The 15,817-nt window shown below is 39.5% G+C and overlaps 1 protein-coding gene across 1 annotated transcript in view; it reads right to left on the bottom strand.

The window, feature by feature from the left end:
• The window catches only part of col23a1b (collagen type XXIII alpha 1 chain b), an 88,270-nt gene that overhangs the window by 17,849 nt on the left and 54,604 nt on the right, over positions 1 to 15,817 (bottom strand). The window contains 3 exon segments of the mRNA XM_084388214.1: positions 1,079 to 1,105; positions 8,890 to 8,895; positions 8,898 to 8,935. Of these exon segments, the coding sequence (XP_084244340.1) occupies positions 1,079 to 1,105; positions 8,890 to 8,895; positions 8,898 to 8,935 (71 nt within the window).

Raw genomic sequence — 15,817 nt, 5'->3', positions numbered from 1 at the left:
TTCTCTCCCTGTGTGTCTTTATTCAGACCAACACAGCCAGAAACCACAGACAATAGAGCTGTCTGTCTTGGTCTAATAGTGTGTGCTTGTGCTTTCAGAACGGACAAGTGACAAGAGAGCATGCAGTCGGTCTATTCGGCATGAGCAAAAAGAAACAGATGACTTGTGTGCTGATGGTTCTGAGTGCAGTTGGAAATCCGGTAAGGGCCACATGTGGTGCAGTCCAGCACACGGTTCAGTTTGGAGCAGCTCTCTTGTTATGCTTGGAGAGACTTCACACAGGGCCATATTTCCCAGTTGATCTTTATGCGGAGCGGAGGCTGCCAACGCATGCAACTGATCGCATCTGGATTGCGATGGCCTGTCAGGGAGGCTTCACGCAACTAATGCCTCTTTTAAAAGCAAAACTATTGGAAAGAACAATAGTTCTCTGTACTGTAAGATTTGTGTAGGCGTAGAGGTTGATAACTGCATTTGAGAATAACCATTGTTATATAATAATAACTTCATTCAAATCAGATTTGATGTGATTAAATTAGCTTATTTGATATTACTAAGTAAAATTCAATTGAACTAATCTTTCTGAAGTTTGAGGTTCATGTTTAATAGGTAGGTTATGCATATAGATGAATAGTAATACATTGTATATGCATACAATTCTATAGGTCCCATTTTATATACCATATGAAAACCTTTGTGAAAAAAAAGATATCTTGATGTATTTTGCCCCATCTAACCCCAACAAACCTGTTTTACTCAAAATGTAAGCCAAGGACAAGCTTCTTGGCAATCAAAGAAATAAGAGATCTTATCAGAAATTTTAAACCCAACCCAAATGGCATCAACAGGTTTATGCATGCGATAAATCAGATGTTTAACTTCATTTGATGAATGTTATTGACCTTTAAACTAAAAAAACCTTGTTTGGATTTTTTTTGCAATTTCTAATATGTCCAGCAGGTGGTGCACTACGACACTTAACACTGCCTGTAAGCTGAGGTCTGAAGGAGTCCTCAAGTACTGTGTGTGCCTGTGGTTAGAGCAGATGTGATCAGTGTATAACCAGAGTGACAATTACCGGGTAGCCATCTCGTCCTGGAGTGCCCTGTTAGGATTTATTGAAGAAAAAACATTACAATTAAACCATTAAAAAAATCTGAATGAATAAAAAAATTCATTAAAAAAATTGTTCACATCCCAACCCCCCAAATATGCTACAAGTAAAAAGTGCTCCATACTGCATTGTTGTCTTTAACAGTGTGTTTGCAATACATAAACACTACTTATGTGACAAATAGCTCATAAAAAATGGAACGTGTTTGGGGCAACCATGCATGTTTACTCTCTCTTCTCCTTTATTACTGTGGCTTTCTGCTCATGTTGAGAAATATGATGCAACCAAAACAATAAAAGATTGTTGTGCTGCTACAGTGTTAGTATGACAGGGAGGATTGCACACATGCACACTTGAACATGTACTAGTGTTTACTATGCATTCTGTGCGAAGGCACGAATAGATTTGTATCAGCTGTTGGATTTTTAAAGGCACGTCTACTTATTAGGATACAGGCGGTCAGGATGGATGCCAGACAGTGAAAAATGGAGTGGGATCAATTCAGAAACTGTCTCCTGGAGCATATATCCTCCCTTCCCTCTTATCTCACCTCATTTTGCAGTCTATATCAAGGTTGCAAAGCCAACATGGATCATGCCATGCTGTGTCTGCCCAACTCCAGACCAACTCACATTTGTTCTGAATTAAAGCCTCAGTGATAACGGGGTACTTACTGGAGTTCCTGAAACAGAGAAAGACAAACAGTTGTATGTAAGTCACAACTATTTGTTGCGCTGAAGAGTAAGCGTCATGCAATACTGTGTGCAGGACATTAATCCTATAGTAAAAAATTATACAATGATTAATATGTTGTCTCATTTCTGTCGACATGAAGAAGTAAAACTAAGTCAATGTTAGTTGCATATCTCTTTAGATGCCAGAGTCAATGAGGTCAGTGCGTACAAACACATTTATACTGTATATCTGCACACACAGAAACCTGGTTCTGGCTCATAGCATTTAACAATCAAAGGATGGCAGCACAGATATAAATAGACCCTTGTTTCTTTTCCACTTTTGAGCAACTCCAGATTTGGCAAAAGTCTGTGTGTGATTAAAAAAAAAGTGAATGGGTGGACAGCTCTGAGCACTGCCTATAGGAAAGAAAAATTATTAGAAGTGCAGGGCTCAACATAAAATATTTGAATGGGCTAGCAGTTAAGATTTTTACTTGTCCTTTATTAGTGCATATTATTATTTTATTATTAACTTAAAAAAAAAACATTAAAAAAAATGTTTGAATGAATATACAGTACTGTGCAAAAGTCTTAGATACATTAGTATTTTCACAAAAAAAAATTGTTTTAATTAATATATTTAATGTGCTTTTTTTAATGATAGTTTTTACTATATATATATATATATATACACTCACCTAAAGGATTATTAGGAACACCATACTAATACTGTGTTTGACCCCCTTTCGCCTTCAGAACTGCCTTAATTCTACGTGGCATTGATTCAACAAGGTGCTGAAAGCATTCTTTAGAAATGTTGGCCCATATTGATAGGATAGCATCTTGCAGTTGATGGAGATTTGTGGGATGCACATCCAGGGCACGAAGCTCCCGTTCCACCACATCCCAAAGATGCTCTATTGGGTTGAGATCTGGTGACTGTGGGGGCCATTTTAGTACAGTGAACTCATTGTCATGTTCAAGAAACCAATTTGAAATGATTCGAGCTTTGTGACATGGTGCATTATCCTGCTGGAAGTAGCCATCAGAGGATGGGTACATGGTGGTCATAAAGGGATGGACATGGTCAGAAACAATGCTCAGGTAGGCCGTGGCATTTAAACGATGCCCAATTGGCACTAAGGGGCCTAAAGTGTGCCAAGAAAACATCCCCCACACCGTTACACCACCACCACCAGCCTGCACAGTGGTAACAAGGCATGATGGATCCATGTTGTCATTCTATTTACGCCAAATTCTGACTCTACAATCTGAATGTCTCAACAGAAATCGAGACTCATCAGACCAGGCAACATTTTTCCAGTCTTCAACTGTCCAATTTTGGTGAGCTCGTGCAAATTGTAGCCTCTTTTTCCTATTTGTAGTGGAGATTAGTGGTACCCGGTGGGGTCTTCTGCTGTTGTAGCCCATCCGCCTCAAGGTTGTGCGTGTTGTGGCTTCACAAATGCTTTGCTGCATACCTCAGTGTAACGAGTGGTTATTTCAGTCAAAGTTGCTCTTCTATCAGCTTGAATCAGTCGGCCCATTCTCCTCTGACCTCTAGCATCAACAAAGCATTTTCGCCCACAGGACTGCCGCATACTGGATGTTTTTCCCTTTTCACACCATTCTTTGTAAACCATTCTTTGAAATGGTTGTGCGTGAAAATCCCAGTAACTGAGCAGATTGTGAAATACTCAGACCGGCCCGTCTGGCACCAACAACCATGCCACGCTCAAAATTGCTTAAATCACCTTTCTTTCCCATTCTGACATTCAGTTTGGAGTTCAGGAGATTGTCTTGACCAGGACCACACCCCTAAATGCATTGAAGCAACTGCCATGTGATTGGTTGATTAGATAATTGCATTAATGAGAAATTAAACAGGTGTTCCTAATAATCCTTTAGGTGAGTGTATATATATATATATATATATATATATATATATATATTATAACTATGAAACAAACAGTATGAAAACATAGCTAAAAATGGTTTATAGTGAAAAACATATTGTTGATGCTTCTAAGACCTCCAAGTCATTCTCAAAATTTTGACAAAATGTCATCTATGTTAGCTTGGTAGAGAACTTTACCTCGGTGGCACATTTAAAGGGATAGTTCACCCAAATTTTTTAATTCTGTCATAATATACTCACCCTCAAGTTGTACCAACCTATATGAGTTTATTTTTTCTGCTTCAAACAAATATTTTGTATTCAGCAGAAGAATGAAAATCATACAGGTTTGGAACAACTTGAGGGTGAGTAAATGTAGACCGAATTTTCATATTTGGGGTGAACTATCCATTTAAATTAGTCAAATTCAAAACAATAACGTTCAATACTTCATCTCAGAGAGTCTTTAGTTTCATAAGAGGTATAAACAATGTCTTAAATCATGCCCAGGTTTGCAAAATACCAAAGTCTGCGATATAAAGACTTCGTTTTCAATATTAACTCAAGCTTTATTCAATAAATTCTTCTAAGATCCAATTTTCAGAGCAGCTCATTTTATAGCTCTGTACTCCTGCCGTATGTGAACAGTTGTCTCATTTGTGTCAAGCTTTATTTTTGCAAGGGAATTTTATGAGAAACATCTAAGACAAAGTTGACACTAAAATGAAACATAGCCGAGAAGTCCATTAAGTCTTCTGAGCTGTAAAAGAATAACTGCACATAGTGGGAGGCTCCGCGTTACCAGATATTTTGCACTTAGAAGGCCAAAATGTCTACAGAAATACATGTTTAATGGCGCTCATTCGGTGCAAGCTTTCAACAGTCTGTGAATCTGGAGAATCCTTAATGATTTCAGGCAAGAAAGAAATGTCCAAAACATTCCAGTAGTGTGGGAATGATCCTGGTGTCCAAAAAAACATTCTTGTGTAATAAGAAGTTCACATTTATGTTCACATCTATGATTTTGATTTAATGGCGAATTATTTCAGCAATGCAAAATCATGCGGTATACCAGTGAAAGCTGATTCATGCTCTCAATGGAAAATGTGCAGGGGTTCGTGAATAGGTCAAGCTCCTGCAGTAACCCTTTATGAAGTGTCAAAAGCATCATAAGTAGACATCTGGGTTGCTATTTCCTCCGCTGCACATCTTTCCTCACTTTTGGTCAGCACAATGAACATAATGCACAAGACAGTCATTGGCATGTCTCTGCTCTGATGCCTGAGGGATGTGATAGGGAGTGGAATGTGACACCGAATAGATCCGGAGACACAAACGGTGCTGGGAGGATCCAGATCTGCCCCGGATCAGAGAGCCAAGTAAACAAGCGATAACTCCTACAAATGGCTGTGGTGATAAGAGTGCTTTCAGTCACATGGCCATGTGGGAGATTTGACCCGTCTCTGTCATGGTGAACAGAGGAAAGGAGATTCCCACTGTGTCAAGTTTAGGTCACCCAGAGTCCTGCGGCAAGAAAAGAACCTTTTTATGGACACCAGGCTGTGTGTTTTGGAGGTTGTTAGTCCTCCCATCAGCCGCCAAAGTCATCACACTCAGAACAAAGACACAGTTAGCGCATCATCTCTGCTTTGAGATCACTTCCAGGGTCTGCATGCTGAGCATGATGTGAGGAATTTGGTCCATTAGCACTCATCTTGCATGATAATTTACTGTACAAGAACACGACAATAAAACTGAAGACGAACATATTGAGCCTGCCACCGAATGTACTGGACCACCAGAGCAGCAGCCCCACGGCAGAGAAAAACATCTCCCTTATTTACTGCCACCACCCACCCAAGAATTAATCCGAAATGGGCCGTTGCATTACGCATAAGGTTTCCAGATACAGAACAATTCACTTTATATCGCATACAAGGGACTATAAAAGCCATTTAATTGACCAGAGCTGTCAGTAAACAGAGCTGCACAATACATTTTGCAAGTGTAAAGGAGTGTTCAAGCCAGGTTTGCAAGACAATTACATGTCCTGAATTCGATTATATGTTCATAACTCCAGGTAGGAGCAGAAAAGGACCTCCCAGAAGGAAAGAACTTCAGGAAGCCGTTTTTTCTTGGATGGCAATTTATACTTGGCTACTTCATAAAACAAGGCTGATTATTTATCTGTCATAAATAAGCCCAACATAAATTCACCAAGCTAGTTGTTTAGCTTACCAAGCAGCATGATATAATAACAATAATAATAATGAAAATAATAGACCAAAAATAGATTTGATTAACATGATACCATGTTATTTTAACCGGCCACTTGATGAGGTACACCTGTTCAACTGCTTGTTAAATATCTAATCAGTCAATCACATGGCAACTTGGTCAAAACAATCTGCTGAAGTTCAAACTGAGCATCAGAATGGGCAAGAAAGGTGATTTAAGTGACTTTGAGGGCCCTATTTTAATGATCTGAAATGCAAGTATCAAGCGCAAAACGCAAGTAACTTTGTTGCTTTATATAAATAAGTAACTGTTGCTTTTATACCGGTGGGATAAATGACTCTTGCGCCCGACGCAAACCTAAAATGGGTTGATCTGAAGTAGCTTCATTATTCATAGGTGTGGTTTGGACGTAACATGAAATAAACCAATCAGAGCGACATCTCACATTCCCTTTAAGAGCAGGCGCGCTTGTTCCATGGCGGTTTGCTATTATAATGGCGGATTTGCCAGGCGCTCGCCAGGAGCGGTTCACAGCCGAGGAGACCGACGTTCTCGTCAGGGTCGTAAAACACTGAGAAGTGACATTGTATGGGGATGGGAGAAACCCACCCAAATTTGCTTCGTTTAAACAGGCGTATAAAAATTTGGGTAAATGTGTAAGCTAGATTTATGGCTATTTTTTCACATCTTCATGGACACAACAATGATTTCCCTCGTGTGTTAATATTTTTCCTTGTAATAATGTATAGAACCTAAAAATAAGAACTGCTGCATCTGTGTGTAGATGAGATAAGCAAAGTGCATGCGCGTTGTGCACACGCTACATTGATTATGGCCAAGCATGCGCCCTTAAAATAGCATATGAATAACATGCGCAACGCGCCACTGACTTTAGACTAGGTTTTTCCTGGTCAGTGGCGGAATTGTTTTCTAAACCTGCAAAATAGCACCAGGGAACGTTTGCGCCGGAACACGCCTCCTCTTTGCGCTGAACCACCCCCAGGAGCGCAAATTCATTTCCTAATTTACCGACGTGCATCTGTGGAGGGAAAAGTCTGCTGTGCGCGGGTGCAAAATTGGAATGATACATGTGTCGTGTACAAAGTCAATTGCGCTGGGTGCAAGATAGGGCCCTGAATGTGACATGGTTGTTGGTGCCAGATGAGCTGCTGGGATTTTCTCTAGGGTTTACAGAGAATGGTTAGAAAATGAGAAAATCTCCAGTGAGCGGCAGATCTGTGGGCAAAAATGCCTTGTTGATGCCAGAGGTCAGAGGAGAATGGCCAGACTGGTTCGAGCTGATAGAAATGCAACAGTAATTTAAATAACCACACGTTACAACCAAGGTCTGCAGAAGAGAATCTTTGAACACACAACATGTCGAACCTTGAAGTAGATGGGCTACAGCAGCAGAAGACACACCGGGAACCACTCCTGCCAGATAAGAACAGAAAACTGAGGCTACAATTCACACGGGCTCACCAAAATTGGACAATATAAGACTGAAAAAAAAGTTGCCTGTTCTGATGAGTCTTGACTTCTGCTGTGACATTCAGAAGGTAGGGTCAGAATTTGGCATAAACAACATGAAAGCGTGAATCTATCCTGTCTTGTATCAAGGCTGCTGCTGTAATGTGTGGGGTGTTTTTTTTTTGGCACTTTGGGCATCTTTGTAACAATTGAGCATCGTTTAAACACCACAGCCAACTTGAGTATTGTTGCTGACCATGTCCATCCCTTTATAACCACAGTTTACCCATCTTCTGATGGCTCCTTCAGCAGGATAACGTGCCATGTCACAAAGCTCAAATAATCTCAAACTGGTTTCTTGAACATGACAATGAGTTCAATTTACTCAAACGGCCTCCACAGTCACCAGATCTAAACCCAATAGAGTATAATTGGGATGTGGTGGAACGAGAGATTCACATCACTGATTTGCAGCCGACAAATCTGCCGCAACTGTATGATGCACTCATATCAATATGGACCAAAATCTTTGAAGTGTTTCAAGCACTTTGTTGAATCTATGCGGTGAAGAATTAGGGCAGTTCTGAAGGCAAAAGGAGGTCCAACCCGGTACTAGCAAGGTGTACCTAATAAAGTGGCCAGTGAGAGTATATGTGTCACTAGATGTATATTGAGTGCAGGGCTGCTCCTAAGTAGATTTACTTGATTAGTATTTTATGGCTCTATTATCATGGGAAGGATATTTATACTTCCACAGTACAGAAAGCTACACAAAGAGCTGCACTGAAAAATTTACTAGACCACAATTCATTTTCTATGGCAGGTCGAAAACCATATATTAAATGTCTATTAACAAAATACATCAGGGTCCATGGCCACTGCAAATGTGGGTAATCTCTGTACAAGTACAGGGATTATTTAAAATACTTTAGTGATTTTTTTTCTTCTTCTGGGGAGTCTGGTAGAGAGTACACGGCCTTGACTACTAATACCAAATTGGGCTGCAGGCTGACTGAAAGGCATTGATTTCTGTTGGGGTTAAGCACTACATATGCAGCTACATCATAATTATAATCATTTTTGCCTGCTGGAACATGGTGTTATCAACTTCAAAGCACTCTCAGGTTTCTGAGGTTAAGAGATCAGCAGTAAAACAAACAGCATGCTGGGAAAATGACTGATGATGAGGAGAACGTCTCTCTTCGACCCCCACTGATCAATATGATAGAAACGTCACCTAGACTACCAAAGAAAAAATATCTTTTTCAAACCGCATAATATTTACGGGCATTTACATCTGTTCAATGGTTCCTTAAAGAAACACAAATCAAACATGACATGAAGAAAGAAAGGTCTGGAACACATGAGAGGATCCTGATCCTTTCTCCTGGAGAACAGCTGAAAATCGCTTAACATTTGTTTTGCTGTAATTTTAGGTTAGGTTCAGGTCGTTTTTAAACCATGAGATGTGCGCAAATGTGTGTGTAATGTACAGGTACTCACCAGGGTTTCCTTTTCTTCCCCGTTTTCCTGGAGGACCTGTGAACAGAGGGTAACAAAGGGTGAAATGTGGCACTGACTGAAATGTGGCACCCAATCAAATGAAACACAAATCCTGCATACATGACAATAATCACTCAAATACATGAACATAAGAACTACTTGCATGTGTAAACGTAAAAAATAAGTAAGAAGTAATATGATCCTAGTGGATGAGCGCTGATCTTCCAGTTGTGCGCTACTATTCTTTGGTGAATGGTAAACACAAGAACTGTCAATCTGAGTGATCAATCCATATCAAGCGTGCCTCCGCTGTAAAACAGTCCCTGATTTGTTGACCCTTTCTGACGGTGTCAAATGACGTTACAAAACGCTGCATCATCAGATCCTGGATGTCGTACAACTTTAGCAAAGCAGCATGTAATGCCTCTTTATAGGATAATCTCAAGATCTATGCGTCGTGTTACGATATAGTACTAATTATTATTACACAGCTCTCTGGAATACTTTCTGATACTTATTGGTCAGAGACCTCTAACAAGTGTGTTTATATTACTGAAATTTCAGTGAATTTGTGCATGGAAAAAAATTCCATTGTCCAATGTCAATAGTGTGGCGATGTATGAAGTACAGCTCACACAGAAGTCTGACTGGATTTTGCCCGCAAAATTTACATTTACATTTACATTTAGTCATTCAGCAGACGCTTTTGTCCAAAGCGACTAACAATTTAGGACTAAATTAAGCGAGTCATCGTGAAGAGGCAAAACCAACGCAAGAAGTGCTCAAAATACGAAGTTCAGACATTGTTCAGAGTAGCATAAGCCCGATAAGGGAGGATTAAAGGTGCCATGTGTAAGAATTGAGGTAAAAATATCCAACAAATGAGCTACACGCATCAAAAGAATGAGAAGAAATAAGGGCGATGATGTCATTAAAAAAATGACAAGTTATAGTGCTGCAGAGATATCAACCTGAATTAGCATGCTAAATTACTAGCCATAGCCCGACAGGTGTCATAATACCAGTTTCGGCCATGGGAGGCGGTATGCGGGCAACATAACCACCAGCCAAACTGCAATACACGAATAACTCGCACGGCTTGTGGGCGTACTTGAAGGAAAAGGACGGAAATTCTTTTTTTTTTTTTTTTTTAAATGAGGTTAAGTGCTCATGGAAGAGATGAGTTTTCAGTTGTCTTTTGAATGTTGTCAGGGATTCTGCATTCCGGATGAGGGTGGGGAGAGCATTCCACCGGCATGGAACCGTGAATGAGAATGTTCAGGAAAGTGATTTTGTGGCTCTCTGTGATGGTACCACGAGACGTCGCTCATTGACCGATCGTAGGCTTCTGGTAGGGATGTAGACTCGTAGGAGCGAGTGAAAGTGGGAGGGAGCTGACCCTGTGATAGATCTGTAAGCAAGCGTCAATGCCTTGAACTTGATGCGAGCAGCGAGTGGTAGCCAGTGCAGAGAGATGAACAGAGGAGTGACGTGGGGCCTTTTGGGCTCGTTGAAGACAAGACGGGCTGCAGCATTCTGAATCATTTGTAGAGGTTTAGTTGCACATGATGGAAGTCCAGCCAGAAGAGCATTGCCGTAATCAAGCCTAGAAATGGCCAGGGCCTGGACGAGAAGTTGTGTTGCATGCTCAGTTAGGAAAGGCCTGATCTTCCTGATGTTGTGCAGTGCAAACCTGCATGATCGAACTGTCTTTGTAATTTGGTCTGTGAAGGTCAGCTGGTCATCCAATATTACTCCAAGATTTCTGACCGACCTTGATAGGGTGATTGATGCTGAATCTAGCTGGATGGTGAAGTCGTGTTGTAGAGACGGATTGGCATGGAGGACGAGAAGCTCAGTCTTTGCCAGGTTGAGCTGCAGGTGATGTTCCTTCATCCATGCTGAGATGTCCGCCAGACAGCTTGAGATCCGTGGAGAAATTTCACAGAGCAACGGAAAATGTGACTGCACCTTAAGCTGTATATGTGATGTAAACTCGTGTTCTTAACAACAGCCTGTGCAGATATCACTGATCCCCTCCCCAATGTGAGAGGAACACATCCGTTTCCACAAGCTGGGGTGATAATTTTGGTGGAAACTTCCCCAGGAGTGTCCACCCCCCAGATAAGAGAGGTGGGAAAAGTAGCTTTGCGACAGACAAGGAAAGAAAATCTTTGCAGTCCCCTTCTGCAGCACAATCGCTGCCAAAAATGACTTCACATGGATCCAGTCAAACAAACACAATGACTTCTCACAAAGTAGACTAACAGAAATATACAAGAGAAGAGGAGGAAGGTTGAAGTTGGCAGAAGAAGCTTGAAGTTTCTAAAGTACAACTAAACAAGCTCTAGACAATATAAATTCATAATTTAAGATACCACCACTAGAACACAATGATTAGATAATTTGCTTTGATTAATTTCGCTTTTGGAATTTGTTTTTGATTAATTTGAGATAATTTAATAATGATCTCATTGAAAAAGGTTTTTCAACGCTATTGAAAAAGTAAGTTTGTGCAGTACATATTGTATCACAGCTGTGAATCATGATCTCCTAAATTCAAAAACCAGCATAGAGTCCATATTTTTGGTCATTTTAGTTCTATTGCACAATTTTAGTTCAATTCCACATCTGCTGAAAAAACACATTTGCATTACCTAATTCTGGCATGAAACTCTAGATGGTGCAGGCTGATAGGTATTTAACTCATTTGGTAGCAATCGTATCATCATTTACATAGCTGATTGGTTGCTGTTGCATCAGCGGCCAATGAGCTGCGGCTCAACATTCAAACAATTACCGGTAGTTGATGTTAGCAACCTGCAACGCGCTTCCAGAAACCCTACTCCTTCCACAGCTCCACCTGTATAGATCTGCTAAGAGGAGTTATTTCATGCATGTTACGTGCAGAAGCAGTAACATGTCTTGCATGCTCACAACAATGTCTGTACTTGCTCTGCTGCAGCAGCAGCGTAGCAGATGTATTCTGCAAATACCAAATAGTTTAACATTTCCATATCCATTCCCATGCCAATCTGTCCGAGAGCTGTCATGACGGAACTAAAGTAAGTAAAAAAACTTAAATCATGCTGAAAATTAAAGAATCAGTAGACATCAAGATGAAACATAGTGGATCAAAATTCACCTGTGTCCATTATCCAGCTGTGTGTGTGTGTGTGTGTGTGTGTGTGTGTGTGTGTGTGTGTGTTATTTCTGGCCTTTTCATAGATGCGATGTGTCTCATTTACATGCGCAGGGCTCTTCTGGGACCTTCTGGTTTCATTTTCTCCACTGGCATGTTATGCATCAAATTGATCAAGTTAGTGTTCGGCATTTCTCGATTTGCCAAACAACTGGGTGCAATAAACATGTTGTCCCCTAGACGATACTGTACACATTGTTCCTTTACTAAAATTACATTATTCTAATGCACACAAGCTTTTATTTATAAGAAAAAGACATACTTCCACCCCAAACTCTGAGGAAACTTCTACAACAGGCCCTGTGTTAAAAGTTGAGGCATATGAGATTAATTTATAATTTATTACTTGCATAAAACTTGATTGTATTACTCTATTAAAGTCTGAAAGTTTGCAACCATGTTGCAACCATGCAAACTCGTGCTAGTTATTATTTGAGGGGCTCACACAAAAATGAAAATGGTGGTTCGTGTGAAAGTTTTCATGAGCTGAATGATTGACATAATGTCTGGTTTAGAATATGTGGATATCATATGGAAGACATTTTGCACACTCTGCTCTACGATCTGTAGTAATCTATACCAACACCCTTATAATGTCTTGCATAAACATCGGCTCCCCTCCACAGGGCATGAGACGGGTGTGGGAGATTTATCACAGGGAAAAGCTGGGTCGGCACTTTTAAGCTTATGAATCTTTAACTGTTGAAATTACCCTGGCCAGATATGTTTGGAGGTAGAGTTTACTTCCTGTTCTCCTAATTGAAACCACCATAATGCCTATCAACTGCATTAGCAAAACAAAGTAAAAATTTAAACATCTCAGAATAAACAATTATAGCTTACAAATTCCAATTCAATGCTGTTGAGGTAAATCATTTTCAGTATGCTCTTATCTAAAGAAGTGTGATAAAATACTCGAGAGTCAGTAAAAATCCCGAAAAGCCTCCTCACGCTTCTGTCACATATATAGGCAAGCTCGTGACAGGCCTGTGATCGCATGTTAATGCCAAGTGTAAACGCAGCCTATGCTGCCTCAAAAATATCGATGAGAGATCATCGATCATTGGATTCAGGCGGGCCTTGTTGCCTTCCTACCTCCGTATGCTGTTTTTCAGGTTTCGGATGCAGCCAAATTTGTTTAATTTCTAAATTAATCAATGTTTTTAAACATATCATCGACTGAACTTTTGGCCACCTACAGGTGTAATGATGTAAAACTGACCACCTAACACACAGTTGTTTCATTAAGTGAAATGATAACAATGAACCTGAATTGGATCTTTAGTGTTAATATTTGACTTTGGATCTCATCACACACACAAATCAATAGGGTCATTCACATATCCTTCAGCGACAACTAGTAATTTTAAAAGCAGCAAGTTAATGAAATCCGGAACGTTCATGGAAGACATTTCCTTTGAGAATGCTTTTAGACCAACATGAATGTACATAAAAAGGAATGAGCCCTTGATAACATTTACACCTAGCTTTCAAAAAGACCTAACGTTAATTAATTCCTTAACACTTAGATTGCAAAGTATTGTCAGGTGCTTGGATAAGGGCTCCGGTCCTCCATCAGTGTTGTATTAGGAGCGGCCTGAGAGTGTGTAATTATTGGGGTCTTTTATTCTGAATTCCTTTGGCATTAATTGAACAGGTGTTATATGTTAAAACTTTAATTTTTAACACCAGAGAACAGGCTAATTTGGCAGAAAGGGTGTGAAAAGAGGGAGGAAAAGCCGTTAATTGCCCCCTCGTTACTCACCCACCCACCTGAGATCAAATTCAGACCAGACTGAGATGAAGACGGCTGATCCACATCTTAGGATATCAAGGCTCTGCTTCAGACCCTGCCGCCAACACCAACCAAGAGTCTCAATCGCTACAGCATATGTTTGTTCTTTCCTTGAACTATAGATGTGCTTTTAACACTTAAATATTAAACTATTTTTGTAGTTACATTAGTAAAACAAACAAACAAACAAACAGAAAATGTACATACTTTGAACACTATCCAAGTCCTACTATATATTGAAACATTTGTGAGAATAGTACTGTACGCTTTTCCAAACATGCTATTCGTGGCCTACTAGGAATAAAGATCCCAGCAACTGATTCAAAAGCATATTTCTCAAAAAATAAAGTTAAACAAAGATCAAAGACTGGGATGAAAACCGTGACTAAATTAACCGTTAGGCCTATCTGCAAAGAATAGAAGACTTAAGATTTATACAACAGCAATGGCAGATGTTCAAAGCACCTACCTAGCAGAAATAATATACTGTATATCCCTTTCATAAGATCAGCCTATGGAATATCTAGGGTGTATCTCTCCATCTATAACTATTATGATGTCTTTAAAAGCTTTATAACATATGAAATAGTGAGCATGATTTGGCTGTCAATTGGAAATATTCAAGATGTGATGTTTTCTTCGGACAACCAACCAATGACTCAGGAATCTTTGTCATTTGTTTGCTAACTGTGTCCCCATGATTTATTACTGATATAGGATACTGAATTTAGTCAGATTATTTGACAATCAAAAATATTTAATTTTAAAATAAAAATTATATTTTTACATTTCATTTTATATTTATAATGATATTTTTTGTAATGTTTTGCATTATGTAATGAATATCACTCAATGTGCATGCCCCGTTCGTCACCACTATTTCATCTTAAAACATCCTGCTTTCAATGTAACTTTTAATAAGAGAAAATTTTGCATTTGTCAAACTCGACATTTCCCCTTTAAAAATAGTGTTCTATAAAAAAAATTATTTTATTTGACCAGATTATTCAATCATAAAGTCTTTATCAGTATGTCGTTATTTTGCACTTATAATGGCCTTATCTCAGTATGTTATGGGGAAAAAAATACGGACTGTGGTGTGGTGCATTGGTATTTGTTAGGTTTTTATGATGAATTTCTGAATTGATCTTCAAGCCTTTAACCCCATGTTGAACCCCCATAACCCAGAGATCTGCTGTATCTCTGCAGTATGGAAAAACTTTAGTGCAGATATCTGTCTCCACAGCCCTCTCTTCCTGCTACTGTCTACAGGGCAGCCATCTCTCAAGATGAAAGACAATAAATCAAGTCTCTGCCTAGACTCTTATTTATGGAGGTTATAAATGGATATCAAATGCTCAGACGTTTTGCATGGACCACGTCCTAGGGAAAAACCAGTATAACAAAACAGGCATGGTCCTGACTTTGATTTAATATGATCTATATAAGCTATTCAGCTGTAGTTACACATGGTTAAAGAGCTGAAACAATGAGTCAGTCAAGTGATTATAGTGTGCAGTCTTTCCTGAGCTCCTCTAAGAAATTATAAAAAAACAAACCACAGAACTGATGCTTTTAAACAACTCTGAGCAAATCTAATCAAGCACAATTAGGTTCACAATTAAGATTTTTGCATGTTATGAAGAAAATGTCAGTTGCATTCGCCTGTGAAAAACTCACGCCATTGCTTCAGGACAGTGTTATGCGGTCTTCTGAGTGTTTTTAGCACAATTGTGGTTGTTTTTTTTGTCAAAAAAGCCCAAAAATATTGCCTTGGTTTTGCCTGGTGAAAATTGCATGCTGAATTCTAGAACACAGTCTACAGTCTTGACCAACTCATGTAAAACACATGAAAACAATACTTCAAATCAATTTGCCTTCCAAAAATGGCATCATTCCTCTTGAAGCAGTGTATTATTGA

The sequence above is a fragment of the Rutilus rutilus genome (genome assembly GCF_951802725.1).
Source record: "Rutilus rutilus genome assembly, chromosome: 18".
Lineage (NCBI taxonomy): Eukaryota > Metazoa > Chordata > Actinopteri > Cypriniformes > Leuciscidae > Rutilus > Rutilus rutilus.
Note: the sequence above shows the minus strand (reverse complement) of the source record. Positions and strands in the feature narration are given on the sequence as shown.